This window comes from Polyodon spathula, chromosome 26, assembly GCF_017654505.1.
Source record: "Polyodon spathula isolate WHYD16114869_AA chromosome 26, ASM1765450v1, whole genome shotgun sequence".
NCBI lineage: Eukaryota > Metazoa > Chordata > Actinopteri > Acipenseriformes > Polyodontidae > Polyodon > Polyodon spathula.
In genome coordinates, this window is record NC_054559.1 from 16,413,167 (window position 1) to 16,435,663 (window position 22,497).

The 22,497-nt window shown below is 41.6% G+C and overlaps 2 protein-coding genes across 2 annotated transcripts; both read right to left on the bottom strand.

Annotated features, from left to right (window-relative positions):
* Positions 1-384: 384 nt before the first annotated feature.
* Positions 385-7,408, bottom strand: LOC121300807 (CTD small phosphatase-like protein 2-A). Its single transcript, XM_041229679.1, has 11 exons — positions 6,936-7,408; positions 5,678-5,813; positions 5,430-5,555; positions 3,858-3,975; positions 3,543-3,648; positions 3,365-3,451; positions 3,034-3,096; positions 2,580-2,659; positions 2,229-2,355; positions 1,757-1,852; positions 385-1,504 (listed from the first exon to the last, which is right to left on the bottom strand). The coding sequence occupies exons 1-11, from the start codon at positions 7,071-7,073 to the stop codon at positions 1,439-1,441; spliced, it is 1,143 nt and encodes a 380-aa protein (XP_041085613.1). The 5' UTR covers positions 7,074-7,408; the 3' UTR covers positions 385-1,438.
* A 2,852-nt stretch (positions 7,409-10,260) lies between these two features.
* On the bottom strand, positions 10,261-22,245 carry LOC121300806 (thimet oligopeptidase-like). Its single transcript, XM_041229678.1, has 13 exons — positions 22,125-22,245; positions 20,311-20,517; positions 18,985-19,133; positions 18,558-18,665; positions 18,142-18,244; positions 17,882-18,042; positions 17,391-17,526; positions 15,652-16,018; positions 13,665-13,866; positions 13,207-13,393; positions 12,878-13,006; positions 12,365-12,501; positions 10,261-11,782 (listed from the first exon to the last, which is right to left on the bottom strand). Exons 1-13 carry the CDS (start codon positions 22,135-22,137, stop codon positions 11,621-11,623), a joined length of 2,061 nt encoding a protein of 686 aa, XP_041085612.1. The 5' UTR covers positions 22,138-22,245; the 3' UTR covers positions 10,261-11,620.
* Positions 22,246-22,497: the final 252 nt, after the last annotated feature.

Here is a 22,497-nt window from a genome sequence, read left to right on the forward strand (position 1 = left end):
AATTAAATGCATGAGCTTTAATAAAACAGCACTATTACCCAGTCTCAATAACACAGTTACAGTGAACTTTGCATTATAGGAAGTTACTGCTAGGACAGGAAAAAAGTTTAAGATAGTTCAAAATGGACCAATTTTCAATCCAGAAAGAAATAGCCCAGCCAACACACCTTACTGCGAACCTACTAACGAACACCTTCACAGAAATTGTACAATTCCTTTAGCTATGAAAAGATAGACTCTGATGCATTCTTCAGTTTCTAACCTTAATTTCTAAGAGATGCTCATTAAAAATGGCTTGGAGAAACAAAGTTCAATTTGCCTAAAATTCAGACAGTTTAATCCAATGTGCAAGGACTTTCCGTGGTGTATTAGCAATGGGGAAGAAGTACACGGAGCATCAGGTAGCAGTAATAATTCATTTTATTTTTCAGGATAAAAATACTATCAGGAGTTGTGTCGAGCACATGTTGGTGGGAAAACAATATTTAAATCAAAACCAACCTGACAAGCAAACCAGGCTGAAACAGCACAACTTGTGCAGAATAGAATATATTAGAAAGCATATTTAAATTAGCCAATCTCATTTTAAAAATGCTATAGAGAAAAAAAACACACACCTTAGCCTTCAGAAATGACCATCATTGAAAACTAGACTTCTGGTGTCAAAAACATACATATATATTAAAAAAACACACATATTTAGAAACTAACTAAATATGTACTCTCGCTGGCAAAGTCACTGTTGCCAAGTCCACCAGAGGGCGACACCCAGTGAGAGCGGTAGGAATGTGATGCCTCAGTGTTCCAACAGGTGTCAATTGTTAAACTGTAGGCAAACAAATGCAAAGCATGCAACTCTGTGCTCTAGCATTACAAAATAAAAAAAATGCAGTTTTACAAAAATGTACACAATTGTATAGCATAAATTAAAAAAGACACATACAAATGACAAACGCTAACCACATCACACATTATATACAATAAATTACAGCATTCCTGGAAAGGCATTTTTTGTTTGTTAAATTAACTAAAGGCTACACTAACTACTTTTTTTTTGTTAAATTGTCTTTTCTTCATCTCCAGCATGCCTCTCAATTTGTATCTTATTCTGGGTCGCTATAATTCTTCGTGGATAAAGGATTTAAACTCCACTACATGTATGCCAACACAGAATTATGGTTCTACACAGGTGACGACTTCTAGAACCTGCAAAGTATAGAAAAGCCCTTTGTTGGCAAGATGCTTATTTGAAGATTATAAACAATCTGAACCTACAGCTCATCTAAGAAGCGGTGACTCAAAGCTACCTTGACAGAGACCAACCTAAACCCAGCACCAGCCAAGGAACTGGGAGATAGGTCTTCTAAAACAGATTAAGACATGTTTTAAAAGGAGAATAATATCTGCCGGTTACTTAAGTTTAATATTTACAATGTCGTCAATCTTCAGATAACAGTCTGTGCAACTGATCCGCTCTCCTCTTCAACACGACTTGAAAATCATCCTGCAAAAGAAATGCACACTCCAGTGAAGCAGCTGTGAAACAAGGCAGCGTGCTGCGTTTAGCTGGGTTACAGAAGGTGTATGTGGAAGACAAAGTCCAGGCATGAGAGCTAGGAGTTTGAGATGGCATGAGAATTTCTTACATGCAGATTTTCAACCGTTACGCATGAATCAGAATGTACTTAAAATAAAGGAGTAATGATATGTTGACAATAGGACCCTAGTCAAACCCTACCACACAGACATTACTTACCGTTTCAGACAACTTTTCCAAGTCAGGAATCAGCTTCTGGAGCTCTTGGTCTGCTTTGTTTCCATACCAGCTGGGGATTGGGATCATGTTCATCAGCTGGAAAAAAAACAAAAACGGAAGCATCAGTAACACACATCTAACCTACACTTGGGCTCTGTGATCACCTGCTGTGGAAAGAGCATTCCTAACCAAAGGATTTGTCGGGAGGTGTTGTCCCCCTGTGAAAAGGCAACATTCTGCACTTTAATGCTGGAACCCTCCTGGAGATGAAAGATTCCCATATTAAAGCAGTAGATTGATGTCCTGTGATTTGCTGTCTCCACTTGTCAAGTTCAATTGCAGCGTGGCCCAAGTGACTTCCTGAAAACCCTGGGCATTCACTTACAACAAGAAGTCAATACAAAGTTTAATTTGAAGATACAAAACTCAAATTGCTCTTGGTTAACATGTTGCAGAGAGAGACAGGGTGTACCTGGTAAGGGAAGGTGTAGGGGGTATTTCCCACAATGACAGCCTTGGCCAGGTCCCGCTTCAGCACTGTAAGGTCTTTGATGTAGTGCCCCTGCACACAGAAACAGTCTTCTTGGTACAAGCGGTGTCTGCAGAGGGGAGAGGGGCAGGATAAGCACTGGGGGTTTTCACAGGTTACTAGCAGTCAATGCGGGATTAGGCTTTTTACACTGGGGGAGGGTAATTCCAAACAAATCCCATGAAAGTCAGCCCAGTGTTTCCTTAAAAATGCATTGCAAGATTGTAACAAAGATTTCCATTTAAAAAGTCCTCAAAAAAACTAGAATCAGAAACTATTTAGCCTGCTCCTTACCGAACTAACTTTTTCTGAGGGTCCACCAAGTCTAAAATCTCATCTGCATACTCCCTTTTAGCAGATGTGTAGACAAATATCTGGAACACAAATATAATGAAGTTAATGAACAAAAACAGTACTTGCACTACACCAGATAAATCACAGTGAACTGCGCTAAATCAATGTGAGCTATTATAAGAGTCAACTGCGACTGCACAAGTGAAAAAAAAGCATGACAAAAGAATTGGATTTCCCTAACCCATTCATTACTACTCTTCATATGAAGACAGACATTTTATTTTTATATACATATATATTTTTTAATACTAAACATTTGTGTTATGTATGTATATAGTTCTTCAGATAGATAGATATATACAATTCAGTACAATGATGCATTTCACCAGAAAACTAGGCAATTTACCCAATCACAGATGAGAACAAAACTGTAGGGAATAAGGAAGAGACTTACTTCATATACTTTGGACATCCTTTCTAAAAACTCTTGCACATAGGGCCTCACATTCATGTAGACCTACAGATGGGGAGGGATGGAATAAAAGACAAGCTTGAATTAAGAAAGCACGCTTCAGAGAATTGTATTTGTCATTCGAATTCTTTAATGTGTAAAATCATGGAAGAGATCCAGGACACACAACAAGGTACTGCATTATATTGCTTTCCCCCGTGAATTACATATTATTCAAATTACAACCAGGATTGTATTAATATTTTAAATAACTTTAAAAAACAGACCACACACAAACATGCAGCAGAGTTAAAAGGAGCGGAACACCACACACCTTATACTGCTGATCCTGGAAGTGAGTGAGAAAAGTGTGTTCTGCATTCTCAATTACATTCAGGGAGCTGTAGACTAAAGTCTCTTCCTGCACAAACAAAAATATTTTAAAAATTAGCACAGGAAGCATTACATTTTGTGTAATCTATATCACATTACCCAGATAGATGAGAACTCACCAGATCCAGAACCAGTGTGCTTTCAGGGATGCGCCTTGTCTTCAGTGGGATATCCCTGATTTTGTACTGTCCTACTTGGGATGGGATGTTTTGTATGAAGGTGTATCTGTAGGATACAAAGGAGCCATATATAGAATTTCTTAAGTGAATCACAAAAAGCTATGATGTTATGATATTAAACAGCAATATGGACTATAATGGAAACAAGATGATTAGTTTGATAATCTCCTATAACACAACTGTATGCTTCAAACAGTGTATGCATGGCCACCCCTTCCAGATTTCTGCTCCGTCTGGGTGAAATGCTCTACTCACGGGTTGAAAACCTCATTGTCCTCCTCATTCCCGAGAACTGGGCTGAAGCAATTGGATTCCATCTCTCCCCGGTTCTGGTTCCGAGTCTTCGTCCTTTGACGCCATGGTGTTTTGTCATCTTTAGGAAAATATGGTAAAACAGAATAGAAATTATTCATTCACTCTGGGTTTATTTTACTTCCTATAATTAATTAATTAATATATATATATATATATATATATATATATATATATATATATATATATATATATATATATATATATATATATATATATATATATATATATATATATATATATATATAGACACACACACACACACACACACACAACCTAATGGACAATGTATGAATTAAATCAGTCAATTGAGTTTAGCTGGGATTCAACTATTTCTGATACATTGAGCCTAGTCTGTAGTTTACAGTACGGTAGACCTATCTAAGCAAGGAGTGTAGCATACCCACAGGAAGAAATGTGCATGTTTTAAATCAGCACCTCCTTAGCACCTCTAGAGTAAATGCCAAGACACTGACACGACTTTCTTATAACATGCATGATCAGACCTGGGGTCAATTACACTGCCATTGTAACTGAACCATAGCACACCTGCATACCAGTTAACATTGCAATTGTACCGACACATTGATTAATTACAGTTCTACTACACACCTTTACAAGCTGAATCATTCACATTTCCATGTGGTGTTTTTCATGGAGCGAGCATTCTCATTTTTTAATCACTTTTAGATCCCATTTGTTAAAAAAAAAAAAAAAAAAGCCCACACACAGTGCCTTGCAAAAGTACTCAGACCCTTCCTATGAAATTACAAAACGATGTACACTTTTTTTTAAACTTAATATTTTATTCAAAACCTGAACGCTCAAACTGAAGACTTCCAAGGGTAAGACAAGTTACAGTAAATGTCAGCAAAAACTGAAGAGAAAAAACTGAAATATGTTGATTACATAAATATTCAGACCCGTCAACTCAATATTTGGTTGCAGCAATTACAGCCGCAAGTCTTTTTGGGTGAATCTCTACCAACTTTGCACACCGGCTTGGTGCAATTTGTGCCCATTCTTCTTGGCAGATTTGCTCAAGCTCTCTCAAGTTGCTTGGGGATCGCTTATGGACAGCAGTTTGCAAGTCTTTCCACAGACTTATCTGCGATTATTGCTTGGTTATTTATAACTACAATAAACATGTTAATGTGGGTAGTGGTTTGTTACTTTTTTGTATAATTGTAATTATAATTACTGAAGCATAATAGTAATTTGACCAAATATCCTTATAATTGTAATTTCAGCAAACAACGCTGTTGTAACTAGAATTATAATTCACCTGAGGTCTAGCGCACATACAAACTGCTTTAATTATTATGAATGACCTTTTTTTATTTCTCCATGTGCACCCCCTGATACATCCCAGCATGTGGTTTATATGTTTAACCTTTCCATTTCTTTTTTTTTTTTATTTTATTTTCTTTTTAATTTTATTTTATGAGCAACAGGTGAAAAAATCTCCTGGAAACTAATAATGCCCGTGGGATATGCTCGATGGATTCCACTCACCACCCTGGGACAGGGATAAGAAGCGGGCGATGGGAGAGTAGATTTTCCGAACAGCATTCCTTGGGGAATCTTCATTCATCTCAAACCTCACCTGCAACCGTCGTCCTCGCAGTGGAGTTTTAAACTCTGCAGAAAAGAAATCACAAAGCAGCACTACGTTAGTGAAGGGCACTCTGCAACTTAAACAAAACGTATTGAACTGAATTGCATTTCATTTGTCCATTCTGGGATATGCAGTGTTCACGTGCCTTCATTGTCATCCTCCTCCTTCTCTGCTTTGAGACGGCTCCTAGTCTGCATGGTGCCTCCCTTCTTGGCAGACTGAGCAATGTCTTCACAGTCCTGCCACACCGGGCCAGCCAGGACATCATCATCATCCTTAGACTGTCAATGACAAGAGCAGATCAGTAACTTAATGTCACAAACACTTCACATCTCTAAAACGTTTATAATAACTATATCAATATTTCACTTACAATAGACATCTGTTTTATATCAATAAAACAGGAGGGAGTGCTCATGTTGACATCCCAGTGATTTTTTAAACTAATGTATTTTTAAAAATTAAACAGAATTTAGGCATGAATTAATAATTGCATTATGGTAAAATTATTAAAACATGATTGAGCAGTGTTGCATTCACCCTTCCTTTTCTTCTACCATCAGCTCAACATTACAATCATCCAAGAGGGATAATAACTACGACGCAATAAATAACGTGGTGACATGGCGTTAAAAAACTATGACAAATCATAGCCGCAGTACTGTACTTCTAGACTTAGTTACCGACCCCTGTATTTTTGTTACACTGTACAGCGCTACATTACTGTACTTTATGTATGTATTTATTTTTTAAACAGCGGCGTAGGTGTACGATGCGCATTTTCAAACCAACAGTTCCTAACTGAGCAGATACAAGTACTCTGGCCATATCTGCATCTGCCTCATCGACAACAGCTGGATGGGAATCGAGTTTCTCAATCAAGTGAAATCACTTTTGGGTGGCTACCTTTGTCAATAAAATATCCTTATAACATTTATCCACTTGAATTTGATTTTTTTTTTTTTTTTTTAAACATTAAATTTTTGAAAAAAAAAAACAAAACCCAATAGTTTTAGGTCTGAAAGCGCTAACGGTAAAGATGTTACGTACTGGGGTCTCAACGGGGGCTGTCGCTATCATTTTCTTTTGTCGGTTATAATATTTTTTTCCGTTACTGAATGCTTTTGCTCCTCGCTCGAGCTCTGACAGAATGCTTCATTGTTCTCGCGGCCCTGCTAATCTCCACCGAGTTAATTGCTTGGCGCGCTTAACTACACCTACTTCAAAACAGCAGCTAACCGCCACACACCTGCGCACCTTCTGTGGGAAACTGTAGCAAATTAAGTACCCAGGCTTGCCTTCTTCGATACGGAATATCAGGAAGCTCTGCTAACTAAACACTGGCGGCTGATTTTAAAAAAAGGCCCGGCTGCTTTAATCTGGAGTGTCTCCGCAAAACTTACCGCCTTCCTGCCTCTCTTCGTGGACCGGGGCGTCTTGCTGTGGCTCTCGGTCGACCGGCGAGGGGTACGGGGTGTAGTCGGCTCCTTTGTCGGCTGCCTTGGTTGTCGGGCTTGGATCTTTCTCGACCGGAGCAACATTTCCAAACTTTTAATAACAAACAAGCAGAAAAAACACAATAACAAAAGGGGTGTGTTTCGTCGTCTCCGTTCACGTCATTAGACTGCCCGCGGCCGTGTTTACGGCTAACGCCAGCGGTTAGCGGGGAAATGTTTGTTTCTCTGGATTGAATTCCGCGCTCGGCCTAATAACTGTTCCTGTTGATCGATTTAAATCTGCCGGGCCGCAGTGCCAGTCAGCGAGGTAACTTAGCAACGGGCTGGGCGTGTTCTTCCGGGACTGTCCGACGCGTCACATTACGTCTTGGGCACGTTTGGGAATACTTTATTATTTAAAGAAAGTACTGTATGTGTGAATGATTTTTTCTTTACTATAGTTTCATACTTTTGTGACAATAAAAGCGTTACACTTCAAAATATACCCGTCAATACACACAGTTCCGGACTGCAGTTTAAGACATCTAAAAACCCCACTGCCACTCCAGTCTCTGTTCATGGTGTCACAATGTTTGTCAGCTGCCTTTTTGTCAGTGCTCGAACAGTGTAACTTAACCCGCATCGTCTATTCAGTGTTGTTAAATGCCATCTTTCTAGAAACACCGTACCGGGAAAACACATTTCTAAAGGTTACTGTGGCACTACTCATTTCGACGAGGACTGCCTTTACAGCGTTACAATGACGCCGGTTATCCATCAGACGGCGGAAGTTGGTTGTCAGACCAAGCCACACTGAATCTTTGCAGTCAATTTTTTTTTGTTGCAATGTGACTGCTGTATTTTAAGAAGGGAAAAATAAATAAGATACACATGATACAGTGAGAACAGCTTATCAAATTGTGATTAAACTTGGTAAGGGAATTCTTTAGCCCAAGTTATTGTGAGTCTGTGGGTAAAGTTGCATTTACACGTAGAGTGGATGTAGGTTAAGTAAAGTGAACCATTTTATCATAATTCTGGTAGATTTAAATGCTTGAAATTATGTACTGGTACATGCTGCTATGGGACACAATTAGAATTTTTCCTGGATCTGTGTGTCTATGAGTGAGTGCGTGTGAGTGGTGAGTGAGTGTGTGGGTGTGTGTGTGTGTGTCTGTGAGTGTGTATGTCTGTGAGTGAGTGAGTGTGTGTGTCTGTGAGTGTGTATCAATACTGAACTCCCCCACAGCCTTGCATGGGACAAAGACAACTCTGAACATTCCCCTGCGTTCTCTCTACTCTGTTCCCAGGCTGATGAGAGCCAGCAGGTCTTTGATAGTCTCTGAAGGACAGGAGACTGCAAAGACCCCTGACCAGGCTGTGCCCTGTTTTTTAATATCCTTAACCTACACCTCTCTGGGCTTTACCATGCTTTCAGTATTCTTTGCTTGCTTTTACTGTGGTAAAAAAAAAAAAAAAATATATATATATATATATATATATATATATATATATATATATATATATGCACAGCACACAGCTAGTCAACATTTCTGTTCTCTAGTGTTTCATGATCAGTTTTACATTTAAATATAATTCCTTAGTGCCTTTGCTAAACATTTGTGCAGTTTAGTAGCCTGTAAACATCAGTTTGTTTGATAAAAAGATATCAAAAAAGAAACCTGGAAACTATACTGAAGAGTTGACCAATGCACCAGAAAAAACATTTTTCCCACTCCATCTCATTTATGAAGTTTTTGTTTAATTTAAGATGAAAGAAGCCATAGTAGTAGCTAAGAGAAAGTGGCTCCCTAGTGTCACAGCAGGCTCTGTGTCTCTGGCTGCGGGTACCTGTGAAGTGTGCTGGGCATCCAAAGGCAAGACCAGACGAGCACAGCTGTACTGCAGCAGTGATTTCGGTAAGTTCCTGTAGCAGTTTTTAGTGTGGGGTTGTGTGAGTCCATATACCCGTAAAGTGTTGAACCCCACAGTACATTCCAGTGTGACCCCACACCACATACTCCTATTTCTGTGTAAATATTTGATGTCCACTAGTTATAAATTCCCTATAGCGTTTATTAATAGATGTCTGTGAAAGATTGTAGTCAAACCAACAATAACCTGGATGCTCCTAAATGTCTCCCTGCCCTCCCCCGGCTGTCCCTGCTCTCTCCCTGGCTCTCCCAGTGTTCCGGGTAAAGATCCTGTCTCGTGTGGTCCAGGGCTCAGAGACGCGCTTGGAGGTGCAGGTGAAGCAGACCTACAAGAACCACTTTGGGCTGGTGCACTGCGAGTTCGTGTAGCTCCCCTGTGCTGGAGCGCCGGGAGTACGCGCTGATGGCTGTTCAGCATGTCAACCACGAGCGCACGCTCAACCGCATCCTGGTGCCAAGCCACGGCTACGCCCGGCTGTGGAGCCCCAGGGAGGACTGGCTGCTCAGGGATCTGGACAGTCACTGCCGGTAGGGGAGCGGAGAGCAGGGAGCGGTCTTTCCTTCAGCTACGTTTGTATCGCGGTTTAGGAAATGTGGCCTGGAAATACTCTCTTAAATCTCATGATCGAGTCAGGTAGCACAAATGGTGTTATTTTATAGCAGAACATTGCAAGGGGGCTTACCAATAGTCAAACATATATTAATGCCCACTTCTCCATAACGACCAGTAGGGTGATTCCCAGCGTGTATATACTGGTACATTACCCGTTTTACTTTTAAATGGTGTCTTGATCCGAAGTGGTGGTTACAAACACGTCTGGCTGTACTTCGTTTCCACAGAGCTCAGCTGGGTTGGATCAGATCGCAGGCATTCAGAGCATTGTGCTTCTGCAATCTGCAAACCAAGTGCCTGGAGTTAAAATACACGTTGAAAGGAAGTTTTTATTTATTTTAAAATGACCCTCATTGGAGCTTCAAACAAGAGCAGCGTTCTGTTCTTGGCAGTAAATAAGAATGATGAACTATAATGCAAAGTGCATAATTACACACTTCATCTGGGACCCATTTACACAGACGAGATACAGCAGTGCGGAGACAGATGGTTACAGATGCTTCTAATACAAACTGCCAGGTTTTTAGCTGCAGGACGAATGCATCAAACAATCAAACACCAGACAGCACTGGCTGGTGAGGAGGCCCACTAATTCGGTCCAGTGTTTATTATTTCTATTGTTTACACTTGAACCAAAGGGGTTTCATTTTAAACAAAGCTTTATATTTATTGTTTTTCTACATTAAACAGTATCTCATAGTACATCATATATAATAATAATAAAAAAAGAAATACTTAAATGTGACAGTGTTAAAAACTTTATTGTAACATGTGTTTGTCAATCACTAAACCAATGCAATTTAGTATTCATTTTTGTTGTACCGGTCACCCTTCAGTTTATTGAATGCATTATAGAATCTGAGAGAACAGCACCACATGCAGGAATTCAGTAGATACTGCACTCCAACAGGAACAAAACACATCAAATAAAAAGGTGGTCAGGAATACGATGGGGATATTGCTGCAGAGGTGTAAACTCTGCCACATGACCTAAATAAACTGAAAATAAACCCCAAAATGCTTGAATATTTTAAAGCAGCATTAACCCTGGCAGGTCCTTCCACTCCAGGTTTGGCAGGTAAATTAAATGATTGCCTAGTTGAGGACCTGGGTGGAGGTGTAATTAATTCAACTAAACAATTTAGAACAAATACTTGGGACTGGAGGGGGCAGATTTGCCATCATATGTTTTAAACCCCACCACAAGTTCATTAATATCAAATTGAAAACTCTTCTTTTGAACACACACAATGTAATAAAATCGGTCTCTAGGGTGCCTCAAAGTGCCCCAAGGATCAGATGAAGCCTGAACAGCATACAGAGTTTAACACTAACTGTCTTAGGAACAGAACTTCTTACAGAATATTTGCTATGGTGCTATTATGTAAAATCATCTTTTGCAGATTTGTATTATTCTCTCAATAGTTCAAGACTGTCACACCTTTGTGTATTTTCAAACTCTAGTAAAACTGCACTTTATTTGGATTCAGGTTTCTAAATTAAAAAAAAAAAAGCAACCTGAAACCATGGAAATGTAAAGCCAGAATGAAGGAGACATTCATTTCCAAAGACAAGCACAGGAGATGGAAGCTGGAGAAGAGGGACGGGAGAAAAACCCCTAAAAAAATCCCAAATGGAAAGATGCTTTCAGAATACAAAACTTCAGGCTTCCTTTTGTTAACAAATAAATTCCAAACTTGACACATGGCAAGTCTAATCAACAATCAACCTCACCCAGCTTCAATCCCTGTAATAGTGTGTGTGTGTGTGTGTGGACCCACAACACAGTAGATTTAAGATGACACTGTGTGTTGACTTGACCAGTCCAGGACTCTGAATGCTATAGTAAACCGTTGCTCTCAAGTACTTAACGAAACCATTAAAAGCCAGGATGTGTTAATCCACAGTTTAACGAATGAATGCACTGGACAGCAACCTTGTGGTTTCAACAGATTGAATGTTATTTTAAGAGCCATTGCAACAAATCAAAAAGAAAACAAAAGCCACTAAGGGCTCCTAAAAGCTCATAGAATAACCAAGGGTAAAATGGGTTGTGTTCTCTCAAATACAATCTCGGTTGCCAGGGTGACTGGGGGGTTCAGGGGTCAACAGGCGCATGGTTTGCCCTGCTCCAGCTCTACGGTCAATCCTTTACTCAGAAGGAATGCTTCCTGCTTCGGTTCACGACCCAAGAAGTTCTTCAGCATGACCTCTGCATCCAGAGACCCGCCCGGCTTCAGGATGCAGTTCCTGTAGTCTAGCCCCACCTGCAGGACACCACAGGGAAAGACAGCAATTAAAGTAAAACCAACCTGTGTGAAATACCATAGAAAAGAAATTCCACACATACTTCTTCAGTTCAAAGAAAATCAGTTTCCTCAGCATTGACAAAACCTTTTTTTTTTTTTTTTTTTTAACCAGTTCCGAACGCAAAATAAACTGACCTTATTTTGTATTCATTTGTGTAATCTATGCAGAGCTGACCCAAAACAGACAGCCTTGTATATTTGTACATATCCTTCTGTGCCAATATTGTGCAAGTAATGTGGAGTCTATCAAGGCTCTCACAATAACTCAGGATAAGGCCATATTTTGCAAACACATGTCAGAGCACAGAAGAGTTAAAGATTTCAACTAGCAGTAGCAAAACTAGACATCGGCTGAAGCAACACTGAATACCAAAACTATGTAATACTGACCTAAATACTTGCAACGGAAAAGAAAATAAGTTTGGGGGAGGTACTGAATTTTGGGAAAGCGAGTTTCATCAAATCACTGTTGAATGTACAGCAAAGAGCCAAGCGGATTGTAAATCAGGTGAGGCGGGATATTGAGCTCTGTGCACCGACCTTGGGGTTCATGATGCCTTCCTGTTTGAACCGGGTGTAAAACATGTCCATGGAGAAGACCTCACTCCACAGGTAACCATAATACTGGGCATCATACCCCCCGGCCAGGTGACCAAACGTGGCTGGCATGTTCGTTCCTGATAAACAAGAAATACAAGGGATCAGAACCCAGCACTGAGAACTGTCACATTCATTACAGCACGGAGCACTGAGGATGGAGCTGCCCTCAAAGTACAGCAAGAAAAGACCAGGGCAGGCTGTTAAACTTTTGACAGTCTTTTAAATTTGTCAGCTGATCTAAATTCCTTTAAAAACACTCAGATATATAGACGTAGCAAAAAGGATTAATTTTTGTAATCTGTACAGGATCAAAATATAACAACCCATTCTTCAGGTGTATTAGCGGGAGAATTTCAGGGCAGGAGAATGAAAATGTCTGAACAGCTGGGGGGGTCTACACAATACGACTGTGGTGAACTGTGTACCACCCATGCCCAGCCACCTTCCCTGTACCTGGCGAGGCTGGCACCCCCAGAATTTCTTTGCAGAGCCGGGCGTACTCTTCGGCAGGGTCAGAGTCAGGCTTGGTGTGCAGAGCCTGGTCCACCTTCGCCAACACAATCTGACGCAGGTTGAAGAGACCTGCAAGAAAGAGAGTGACAACACAGCCTTTTACAAGAGCCATTCACTTAGTACAGTCAACCCATATTGCAAAGACTAGACCTGGTGAATCCGTGTGCATATACAGTTAGTTCCCCTGTTGAAATCACCAGGACATACAGACTCTTTGGGAGGTGAGAGTGCTTGAATGCTAGGACAGTGCTGGGGGAGTGTGGGATTACCTGTGTTGGCGAGACGAGACTTCATGAGCTTCTCCAGCAGCTCCTCCCGGATGGGGCTGCCTGTTTTATAGTGTTTGGACATCCTGAGCAGAGGCTCCTTCTCCCAGACCCAGTTCTCAAGCATCTGAGAAGGGGCTTCCACAAAGTCGCGCTCCACGTGGGTCCCGCTGAACATGGCAAACTGCGTCTGTACAAACACATGCATACATACAGTCTGCATTTACTACAGCTGTATGTCCTTTAAAAAAAATAAAAACCTGTAAAATCAGCAACTTTGGACTAAATCTGCAAGTCTAGGACAAGTTTTCGAGGTAAAACTATTCAAATGTTATGCACATTCCAGGTTTTAAAGCAATAGTGAAATACACTTATTAATTCACACCTCTGAAAGGATGCTGTGCATTTCATGTGTTTAATGGAAAGCCCCGGGCTTGCTCTCCCTGCTGCTTTCCCCTCACCTCTGCGCAGAGCTGGTGCATGACATGGCCAAACTCGTGGAAGTAGGTCTCCACCTCGTCGTGCTGCAGCAGAGACGGTGCATCCACGGTCGGCTTGGAGAAATTGGCCACCATGGCAGCCACTGCCATCTGCTGGGTCCCGTCGGGGAGCAGACAGCCGGGCTGTAGCCCAAAGCAGGCTGCGTGGCCATACTTCCCCTCTCTGAAACAGGCAGAGACACAGAGAGAAAGACAGACAGAGAGAGAGAGGGGGGGGGTTAGTGCTTCCTCATCAGAAGCAGCAGCACTTCAGTACCAAAGAAGGTTGCTGGCCTCCATCCTGATCTGTTTAAACCCACAAGCTGCCCTTGCTAAAGTAAAGTTAGGAGAAACAGAAATCAGAGAAACAAACTATAATCATGAAAACAAAAAAAAGGGCCAACAGAACACATTTTCAACCTCCCCTTATTAGTGAAAAATCATAACACAAATAAGGTTTGAGTCCAGAAAGTGGAATTATATACATAAATAAAATAAAGTTTTTCCACTACAGCATGGCAACAAAAGGATCCAGTTATCCAGTAGCAGCAGCTTCTCCAAGGGGTGCACTGAAGGAAGGGGGGCAGGATTCTGCACACCAGGAAATTCTGCTTGCTTTGAAGATTAATGAGATTCATATCTTATTTACAGTAGAAAACAAGCAGCATCACCCCCCCCCCCCTCACGACTTATTTATTTAAAAGGCATCTGTTCAGATTACAATGGCAGCCAAGCAGTAAGTTTATGAAGGATAAACAGATCTGAAGTGGTTTCCACAAGCTGTAGTATAAAATACATGAACACATGGGCTGATAAAAGTCAGGCTGGATGACTTTCTAGGTTTGAACCCTGTAATCAAACAAATCATCTGAATAGTCCTGCAGCTGTCCCGGTCCCTCGGGCTCTTCCGATAGAAACAAATCATCCGATGCGTCAGTATGCTACTGTACAACTGGAAGAAAGTCAGCGAAGCAGACAAGTGTTTTGGACAGTGCTTTCCTTATCATTTATTAACTGCTTGTGGTGATATTATCAGTGAGGGTGCAAACCCATTGACGCAGTCTGATGGAACAGATTGTAAACACAGCTTTGTGTTTATTTTAATTGTTGAAGATTATACCTTCATGCACACACAAAAAAAAAAAGTTACCAAAAATAACCATTGTAAAGTACATAGATATGTTGCATAAGATGTTCAGTTGCATCCCCCTATATTATTAACTCATGTTACTTCATAAAGAGGAATGAAGTCTGCTGAATGATGTTACGTTAACACATTGAATTACATACCGCTTTGTAGTTTTCCCACAAACTTAACGAAAAATGGACAAACCTAACATGAAATGCTATACTACTATTATGTCTTCCGGTGGACTTTGTAGTTCATTTGATTCCATGATGTTAAATAAAAGGGCGAGGAGGTTTGGTTATTTTTAGAACAGGGTCTCCCCTCCGCCCCTGCGTCTCGGTGTGGTATTTTGTTTTATGATTTATTTATGACTGCATGTTATTGTCGGCCAGGGTATAAAAAGCCTGCAGCTCTCCGTGTTCCGGGTGGGTGTTCAGAGGAGGAATGGGAGAGCGAGAGGAGAGAAATTCAAAAACAAAAACAGAAAGTAACATAGGATCAGTGAAGGCCATTGCTCAGCCTGACCTGGGTTTTGTTACTGTTTGTGTTCATGACTTTGGTTTGTTTAAATATTTATTTTCGCTCTGTGATCAGTGTTTTTGTTAAACCTTTTATTTATTTTTGTTATTGAAAATAAACGCCACACGCAACGCTTTTTCACAGCAGTTACCTGCGTGTTGTTGTTCCTGCTTCTGGCCTGACGTCACCACACATCCATCCTGTCACATGTTCATACAGATTTTTATTTATTTTTTTTATTTGTATTAACGTCTCAATCCTAAAATTATGGCCATAGCTGCATGTGTAACAGTTAAAATGTTTCGTGTGCAATGACAGTACCTGGGGAAGAGGTCGAGGTAGAACTGTCCGATGGTGTGTCCCGAGACTCGGTCCCTGACTGAGTAGAGCTTGACATCGTCGTGCCACACGGGGGCGCCCTCCTCCAGCTGGAAGCGCAGCCCTAGCAGCTCCTGGTAGATGTCCAGCAGGCCCTGCGTCACCACCTCCATGGGGAAGTACTCCTTGAGCAGGTTCTGATCCACGGCGTACTGCGTCTCCTCCACCTGGGTCATGAAGTAGCGCGTGTCCCAGGCGTGGATCAGCCCATCGAAGGGAGCGCCACGCTTCTCACACTCCGCCTTCTTCAGCAGCAGCATGGCGGCTCGCTCCTCCTCGCCCAGCGGCTTCAGCTTGTGTGCCAGCTCCTCTGCAGGGCAGGGGCACAATGGGGGTTAGAAGTAGGGCCCACGGCTCACTGTATTAACCTTAAACCTTCTGCATGAACTGAGAACACACCATTGCATAATGTTAATTATTTTTTGTTTAAAAAATGTGCGCTATATATGTTCATGTGAGGTCTACATAAAGTCCTAAGTTAAAAAATATATATAAATTTAAAAATCTAAATGCTAGTCTTTCTTTGAAATATCAAATTTTGGGGTTCCTATACTACATATAATATCTAAAAATATATATGAAAGTCAATAAGGGCAAGCTATTGGGTCTTAAGCATCAATGAAGAAAAAAAAAAAAACCACAGTAAGTTCTTATTTGAAAAAAAAAAGAGACTTAAGTCAGGGACATATGGGTCTGTGACGAAGTGCCCGCCCCTGTGTGTATTTTGTTATGTGTTGCGTTTGGTGTGTTAATGTTGGTGTATAGTCATTGGTACACGGGACATAAACAGGTCCGTGTAACACAAGTGTTTAAAATGTATATTTGTATTTAGGCACAGGGATTGCACAGCACTTCACGTGCAGGTAAAATGTAATAATATGTGAGCACGGGGAATTGCACTTTATTTATTCATGTGCAGTTGTACCGAGACTCCAATTGAATGACTGATTAGCAGTCGAGTCTCTGTACAGCTGCATAAAAGCTGCATGTTTTCACTCACTCGGGGTTGTGTGTTCGGGAGTGGAGAACGGGAGAGAGAGAGAGAGAGAGAGAGAGAGAGAGAAAGAGAAGTGTAATTATAAATATCAATTGTTTTGTGTAGCATTCGTCCACCCTGTTTTTGTCAGCGTCTATTCGTTTTGTCTATTTATTTTGGCCTCACGTGCAGTGTGCTGTTTTTGTTACAAACCTTTTATTTTCTGTCAGTTTAATTACTAAACTGCGCATCAGCGCCTTCACCATTCCAAAACCTGCGTTCTGAGTCAGTTCCTGTTTCTGGTCCGTCATCACCCACTGTGGCCGTCGTTGTGACAGGGTCCCACAAATAAAAACAATGCTAACGTTTTTATTTTTGCTAGGAGCTGCATGAAACGAATTTAAAATTTACAGACAGGTTGGATGAGGTCATCCAAATTTTCAGTTTCCTCCTAGTGATACTTGAGTCGCTTTAAGTACTTTAAGAACAAACCGTTTGAAAAACAGCCGCTCAATTCCTTGTGTACCTCCAGGGGTTAAGAACCTTCCTCCGACCTTTTGCCATGTTAGAAATATTTTTTACTTCCGTTACCACGTTCGTATTAATTTTCCCTACAACACCGAGTGTCCCACTGTCTTTGAAAGACTTCATCCCCCATCGTTCTTCAATACATCACTATGTCGTTGCACGTGTGGCGTTGGATTACCGAGAAAGGCGGCCACGTTCTTGCTGTTCTTGGCCATGCTCATCTCCAGCACAAAGTCAGAGTGGCTGCTGAACCCCAGCAGGGCGCACTTCTGAGCTCGCAGCTGCACCAGCTCCTTCAGGATCTTGGAGTTCATCTGCAGAGGGAGAGCAAGACGCAGCTCTAGCTATAGATCCTTATTCACACAGATCCTGAAGGGGAGGTAGCAAAGCAAGGGGGCTCAAGCCCAGAACTGTTCATTTTTAAAAATAGAGAGCATAAGAAAGCAAGCATGGAAATAATTTTAAAAAAAGGTGCATTATATATACACGGTCAAACTTGTAAATTCTGACCACAATCCCACAATGTATATTTCCTCGTCTCGTGGTATAATTAACACAGTCTGAATGGCAGTCAGGAGGTGTTTAGGTCAGGATTAAGTTGTGTGCTCATTGAACCGAGGGCCCAACCCCCCTTAACCCCAACCCCCCAGGTTCCTTTGGCTACTGTACCTCTTTGCACCTGGAGTTGAAGGCCATCTCCAGCTTCTTCCTGGTCTCTGGGACATAGCACTTCTTCATAGTTGGGAAGTAGTGAGGGTATTTCAGAGTGAGCTTCAGTTTACCATCCTCTTGAGTGTCCAGGGAGCCAAGGAAGTCCTCTGGGAGACCTCCTGTGAGAGGAGACAGGGGTCAGCGGTAATACAGAGCAGCTCAGCCTGGCTGTCCTGCAGACGCTATGAATCAGACAGTGTGTTCGCTCCCCCACTCACCCAGCTCCTCCCTGCTAAACTCCAGGCAGGTGGTGTCCTCGTTCAGGTGCTTGTTGAAGTCAATACACAAGTTGCTGAGCTGCTTCTTGATCGCTTTAATTTCCTGAAAAAAGTCCACCTGTCAGTAAAGACGCTGAACATTTCTTATCCTATCCTTTCTGTAAAAGTTATAGTCCTTTAGGGGTTAATTTTGCACTAAGCTTAGCAAACTTCATTTGCATTCCAGCCAGGTCCTACATAACACAAAGATAAATATTTTCTAAAACCAAAACACATCAGCGATCTCTAATCCAAAAACAAATTTCACATCCCCATGCCACAAACTCATAATCTGATTTGGAGCAGCCTTAGCGATGCTCCCAGTCCTGGATAGCTCTGCATGCTGAAGGAGTTTGACCTGCAATCCTGTCCCTTACCTCTTGAGTCTCCTTGGGCAGATGCAGCCCGTTCCTCTTCCCCAGCTTGATTAGCCTCTCCATGTACCTCTTAGCTTCCGGACTCAGAGCTTCTGATTCCAGCTTCCCCTTTTCCAAACACAGGGAACAAAAATAAGAGGCAGAAAACACTGCAGACAAACACCGCCCCACCTCCCGGGCCTTTTATTTGATCTTTTATTTTCAATTTCTACAAAAGCAAGCACAGGTATAGTTCAGATAACAGTGAATTACATACCCAGCATGGCTGGTTCAGAAGTGATTAAAATCAGGCAAGAGAGCTGACAGACAGATTTTATCAGAAGACCGTCAGCTGAACCCCATCAATGACCCTCAGTTCTTTGCATCGTTTGGTTCAGGTTTGTCACAAGCGCACCTTGTGTAAAGCTGCTATAGGAAAGCCCTTTACCTGTAAAGCCACGATGCGTTTATACACGTCCTCCCTCATACTCATTTCCACATCGAACTCCGACAGCTTCTTGTCTGCGTCCGTGCTCGCCGTCCGAACCTCTTTGCTGGAGGACACGTGCTGCGGGAAATCCAGCATGTTCCGCTGAACTAAAAAGAAAACAAACCGAGTAATCCTGGTTCTGCATTACACCTCTGAGTTCAGTAACCTCTCATCTAAATCTTTATTGGGATACAGAAATAAAATCTACACTTTTCACAAGGACTTTAAGCATAAGTAAAGATAGATTTCCTCTTTGGACCACACAGTAACGCTACTCAGGACAAGAACACAAACAACTGCCCACCTGCCCCACAATACCTTTAAACAATGCCAGCATCCAGTGTGCTGTTTAACAGGCAAACTGTCAGCTACTCTGTGTAGAAACTGCTGAACAGTCTATACCATTGCTACAGCACTCCTGCAAACAAAGGCCCTATGAAACAACCCGTGTCCTTCCTGCATTCAGCGCTCACAATGGCAGCCTGCTGCAGCCTCTGTGTTAAGGGTTTGCTGCGGCACACATCTGCTTATGCTGACATTTTCTTTTGTAAAGTCAAGTTGCAGGAGAAATCTGGAAATGCACAAACACAAATATACAGTGCATGTTTCAATTGATCGTTTTTGTTTAAAAAGGTAGATGTCTGGTTAAATGACGACATGCTTATGGAGACTACTGTCCCATTAGTCTTCAGTAGGGTTTGAGGCAACAATTAGTCCCAAGACAGAACTGGCACATTGGAAACAGATATACAAACATACATTTAACACAGATTTACAGCTATAGCTGTATTCTGGAGAACAGTGTGGGATGTCTAACCCTTGTGAGGTCTATTCAATTGATCTAGGGAAATTTAAATCACTTGATTTTTAGATACACTCAAACTTAAACTAGACCCACAAACATTGTGGCGACGTCGGTTTGCATTCCCTTGATATAGATCAGGCCTGACATTGAGATTAACTGAATGGAGAAGAGAATATTTAACTGTGGGCTGCCTTAGCTAAGCATTCTCTGGAACAGCTAGTTAGGATTGTGGGTGGATAAAAATGGGTGGATCATAGTCCATGTTTGTAGAGTACCGTGTGTCAAGCACTACCACCTAGGAGACTGGAGTACTGCCCAGTCTACTTTACTGTGGGCTTCCTAGCTAATCATGCTCACTCATAGTTGAGCTGTAACTGTCTGCTCCTGTTAGGGTGTGGGTCAAAGTCTATGATTGTTCTGGACAGAGAGGACCACGTGTGCATCGCAGCACTGTCCCGATTATCCAGGCTATTCCCTACCTGTGTACTCCACCTCCACATCAGCAAGCTCTTTCAGGGTGTTCTCGTAGGTGACCGAGTCCAGCTCCACCGCCCCCACCCTGTCGTAAACCAGCGAGGTCGTCTGAATCAGCTGCTCAGTCAGCTGGTGAATCTGCTGGGGGCTCAGGTCCCAGCGCAGCCGGTTCACTGCGGAGGCGCTCCGCCCGTCGCCAATCACCACTTCACCTGGCAGGGGGGAAAGGGTTTGCAGTGAAGCACCGTGTACATACAAAATTACTTGGGGTCAGCCAATTACAACTACAGCACCACTGACTGCTCAAATTACAAAATGCCATCTTGTTCAATTAATTATGCTGCAGCAGTTACAATTCTACCAAAGTAATAAACTACCCACATTAACATGTTTATTTGAGAGAGAAAAGAAAAACAAGTAATAATCACAGGTATCAATACAGAAGCACACTACATAATGCATTACATTTTTTTTTTTTTCAAACAAATGGAGCTACTACAAGTGGTTGAAAATACAAAAATAAATCACATGGCAAATAAATGCATAATTGAACTGTACTGAAATCGATCATTGATATGGTAGAATTATAATTACACAGGTGTGTCAAGGTTCCATTACAATTACATTATAATTGCATTGAATTACAAATTACGCCATTAGAACTGTAACTGAGCCCAAGTCTGTTAGGTTTAGGGTTAGGGTTAGGTTTTAGGGCAGAGATTGCTTAGGGTTAGGTTGGTATTGGAGTAAATGGCAAATGCCCTCGCATCACCTGCTGCCTTCAAGACACTTTCTAGAGGATATTCTTTTACGCTGCATCATAATGAAATGCAGGCTGACTGCAGAAACCCAAACTCAACATCATACTTCTACACAAGCGTCTAAAACCTTTACTGCCGTCTCTGGATTTTGGTCTGCTTCATATTTCTTGTATGGCACAGATTCAGAGCTGCACTCCGATCAGATCGCGGGTCAATCTGAACCAGGCCTGGTGGTCAGATTTGTCACTGCTTATTTCTGTAACAGTGACAAAGTTACTGGAGACAGAGATAGATGGAGACTTTTTTGGATGAATTCTTAATACTTAAGCACCTTCCAATCCATCACGTATTAACGCTCTCGGTTAGATATGCGACCTTGCCTACATATACAGGTCAACTTGTGAACACATTTTTTTTAACGGAGTGACCAGAGCCAGTTTACAATCTACTGTCAGGAAACTTTGTGGCGCTTCCTATTATCAGCACGAAGTCTACCGCCAGCAAGACGCCAAAAAAAAAAAAAAAAAAAAACATTTCAGGGCTCAAAAAAATATAATTAAATTAAAATGGTACACAGAACCTTGCGAGTCTAAATTCAATTCTACAGTGCAAATATTACGGTATAGTACATATTTACACGTGTACTGTAATATTCCGGTGTCGACCAATACAGACTGTTACCAGCGGCCCTCATCCAAACGGCTCCTGCGTGAAACGTTTCTCACGAGTCTGGTTTTATTAGCTAGGCGACCAGACATGTTCAAGTTCATTCCAAAATAACTAAATGGCTGAAAGCCTGCGTGCTTTTGATCTGTTTGGCCCAACGTGATATGATATTAGAAATGTGAAAACAGCAAACCCAGAACCCTATATAGCACTGCAGATATTTCCATGATCACAATACTACCTACTAACAGTGCACGCATTCCCTCCCTGCTCTACCGTACCCCTGCGTGCCGAACCATGTGCAATCACCTTTCTCGGTCAGTCTTGCCCATATTTCGGCTTATAAGACGCTTGCATGGCATCCAATTACAAACACAAGTTTTCAAACTCACCTGTCGGTGCCATGGCAGAGCAGTTACACGAATCTTGACACAACTAAACCTCACGAAAAAATTTTCTCCAACTGAATGACAATTATGCGCCTTACAGCAACTATGTAACACACACACTAGACCGTCGCCGATTGGCTCAGAAGCATGCCAATCACGCAAATTCTTTAGTTGCATACGGAGGCCGACTTATAATGCCTCCCATTGGTTCATTTGACGCCAATCAACGCAACAATCCCAATTCGTACAACACGATTCGACAGCTCCTGTTGTCACTCAAAGCAATTCTTACTTTGCTGTGCCTCAAAAAAGGAACCAATAATAAATATTTTTTAGGTGTTTTTTTTTTTTTTTTTTTTTTTTTTTTTTTTTTTTT

Excerpts from the sequence above, each read along its gene's own strand:
- LOC121300807 (XM_041229679.1), bottom strand. The coding sequence starts at position 7,073 with ATGTTGCTCCGGTCGAGAAAGATCCAAGCCCGACAACCAAGGCAGCCG. Across the intron at positions 3,976-5,429 it reads CTTATCCCTGTCCCAGGGTG|ATGACAAAACACCATGGCGT; the intron begins GTGAGTGGAATC and ends ATTTTCCTAAAG. Across the intron at positions 2,660-3,033 it reads GGATGTCCAAAGTATATGAA|ATATTTGTCTACACATCTGC; the intron begins GTAAGTCTCTTC and ends TTTGTGTTCCAG.
- LOC121300806 (XM_041229678.1), bottom strand. Across the intron at positions 18,245-18,557 it reads TGCCCAAGGAGACTCAAGAG|GAAATTAAAGCGATCAAGAA; the intron begins GTAAGGGACAGG and ends GACTTTTTTCAG. Across the intron at positions 13,394-13,664 it reads TGCACCAGCTCTGCGCAGAG|ACGCAGTTTGCCATGTTCAG; the intron begins GTGAGGGGAAAG and ends GTGTTTGTACAG.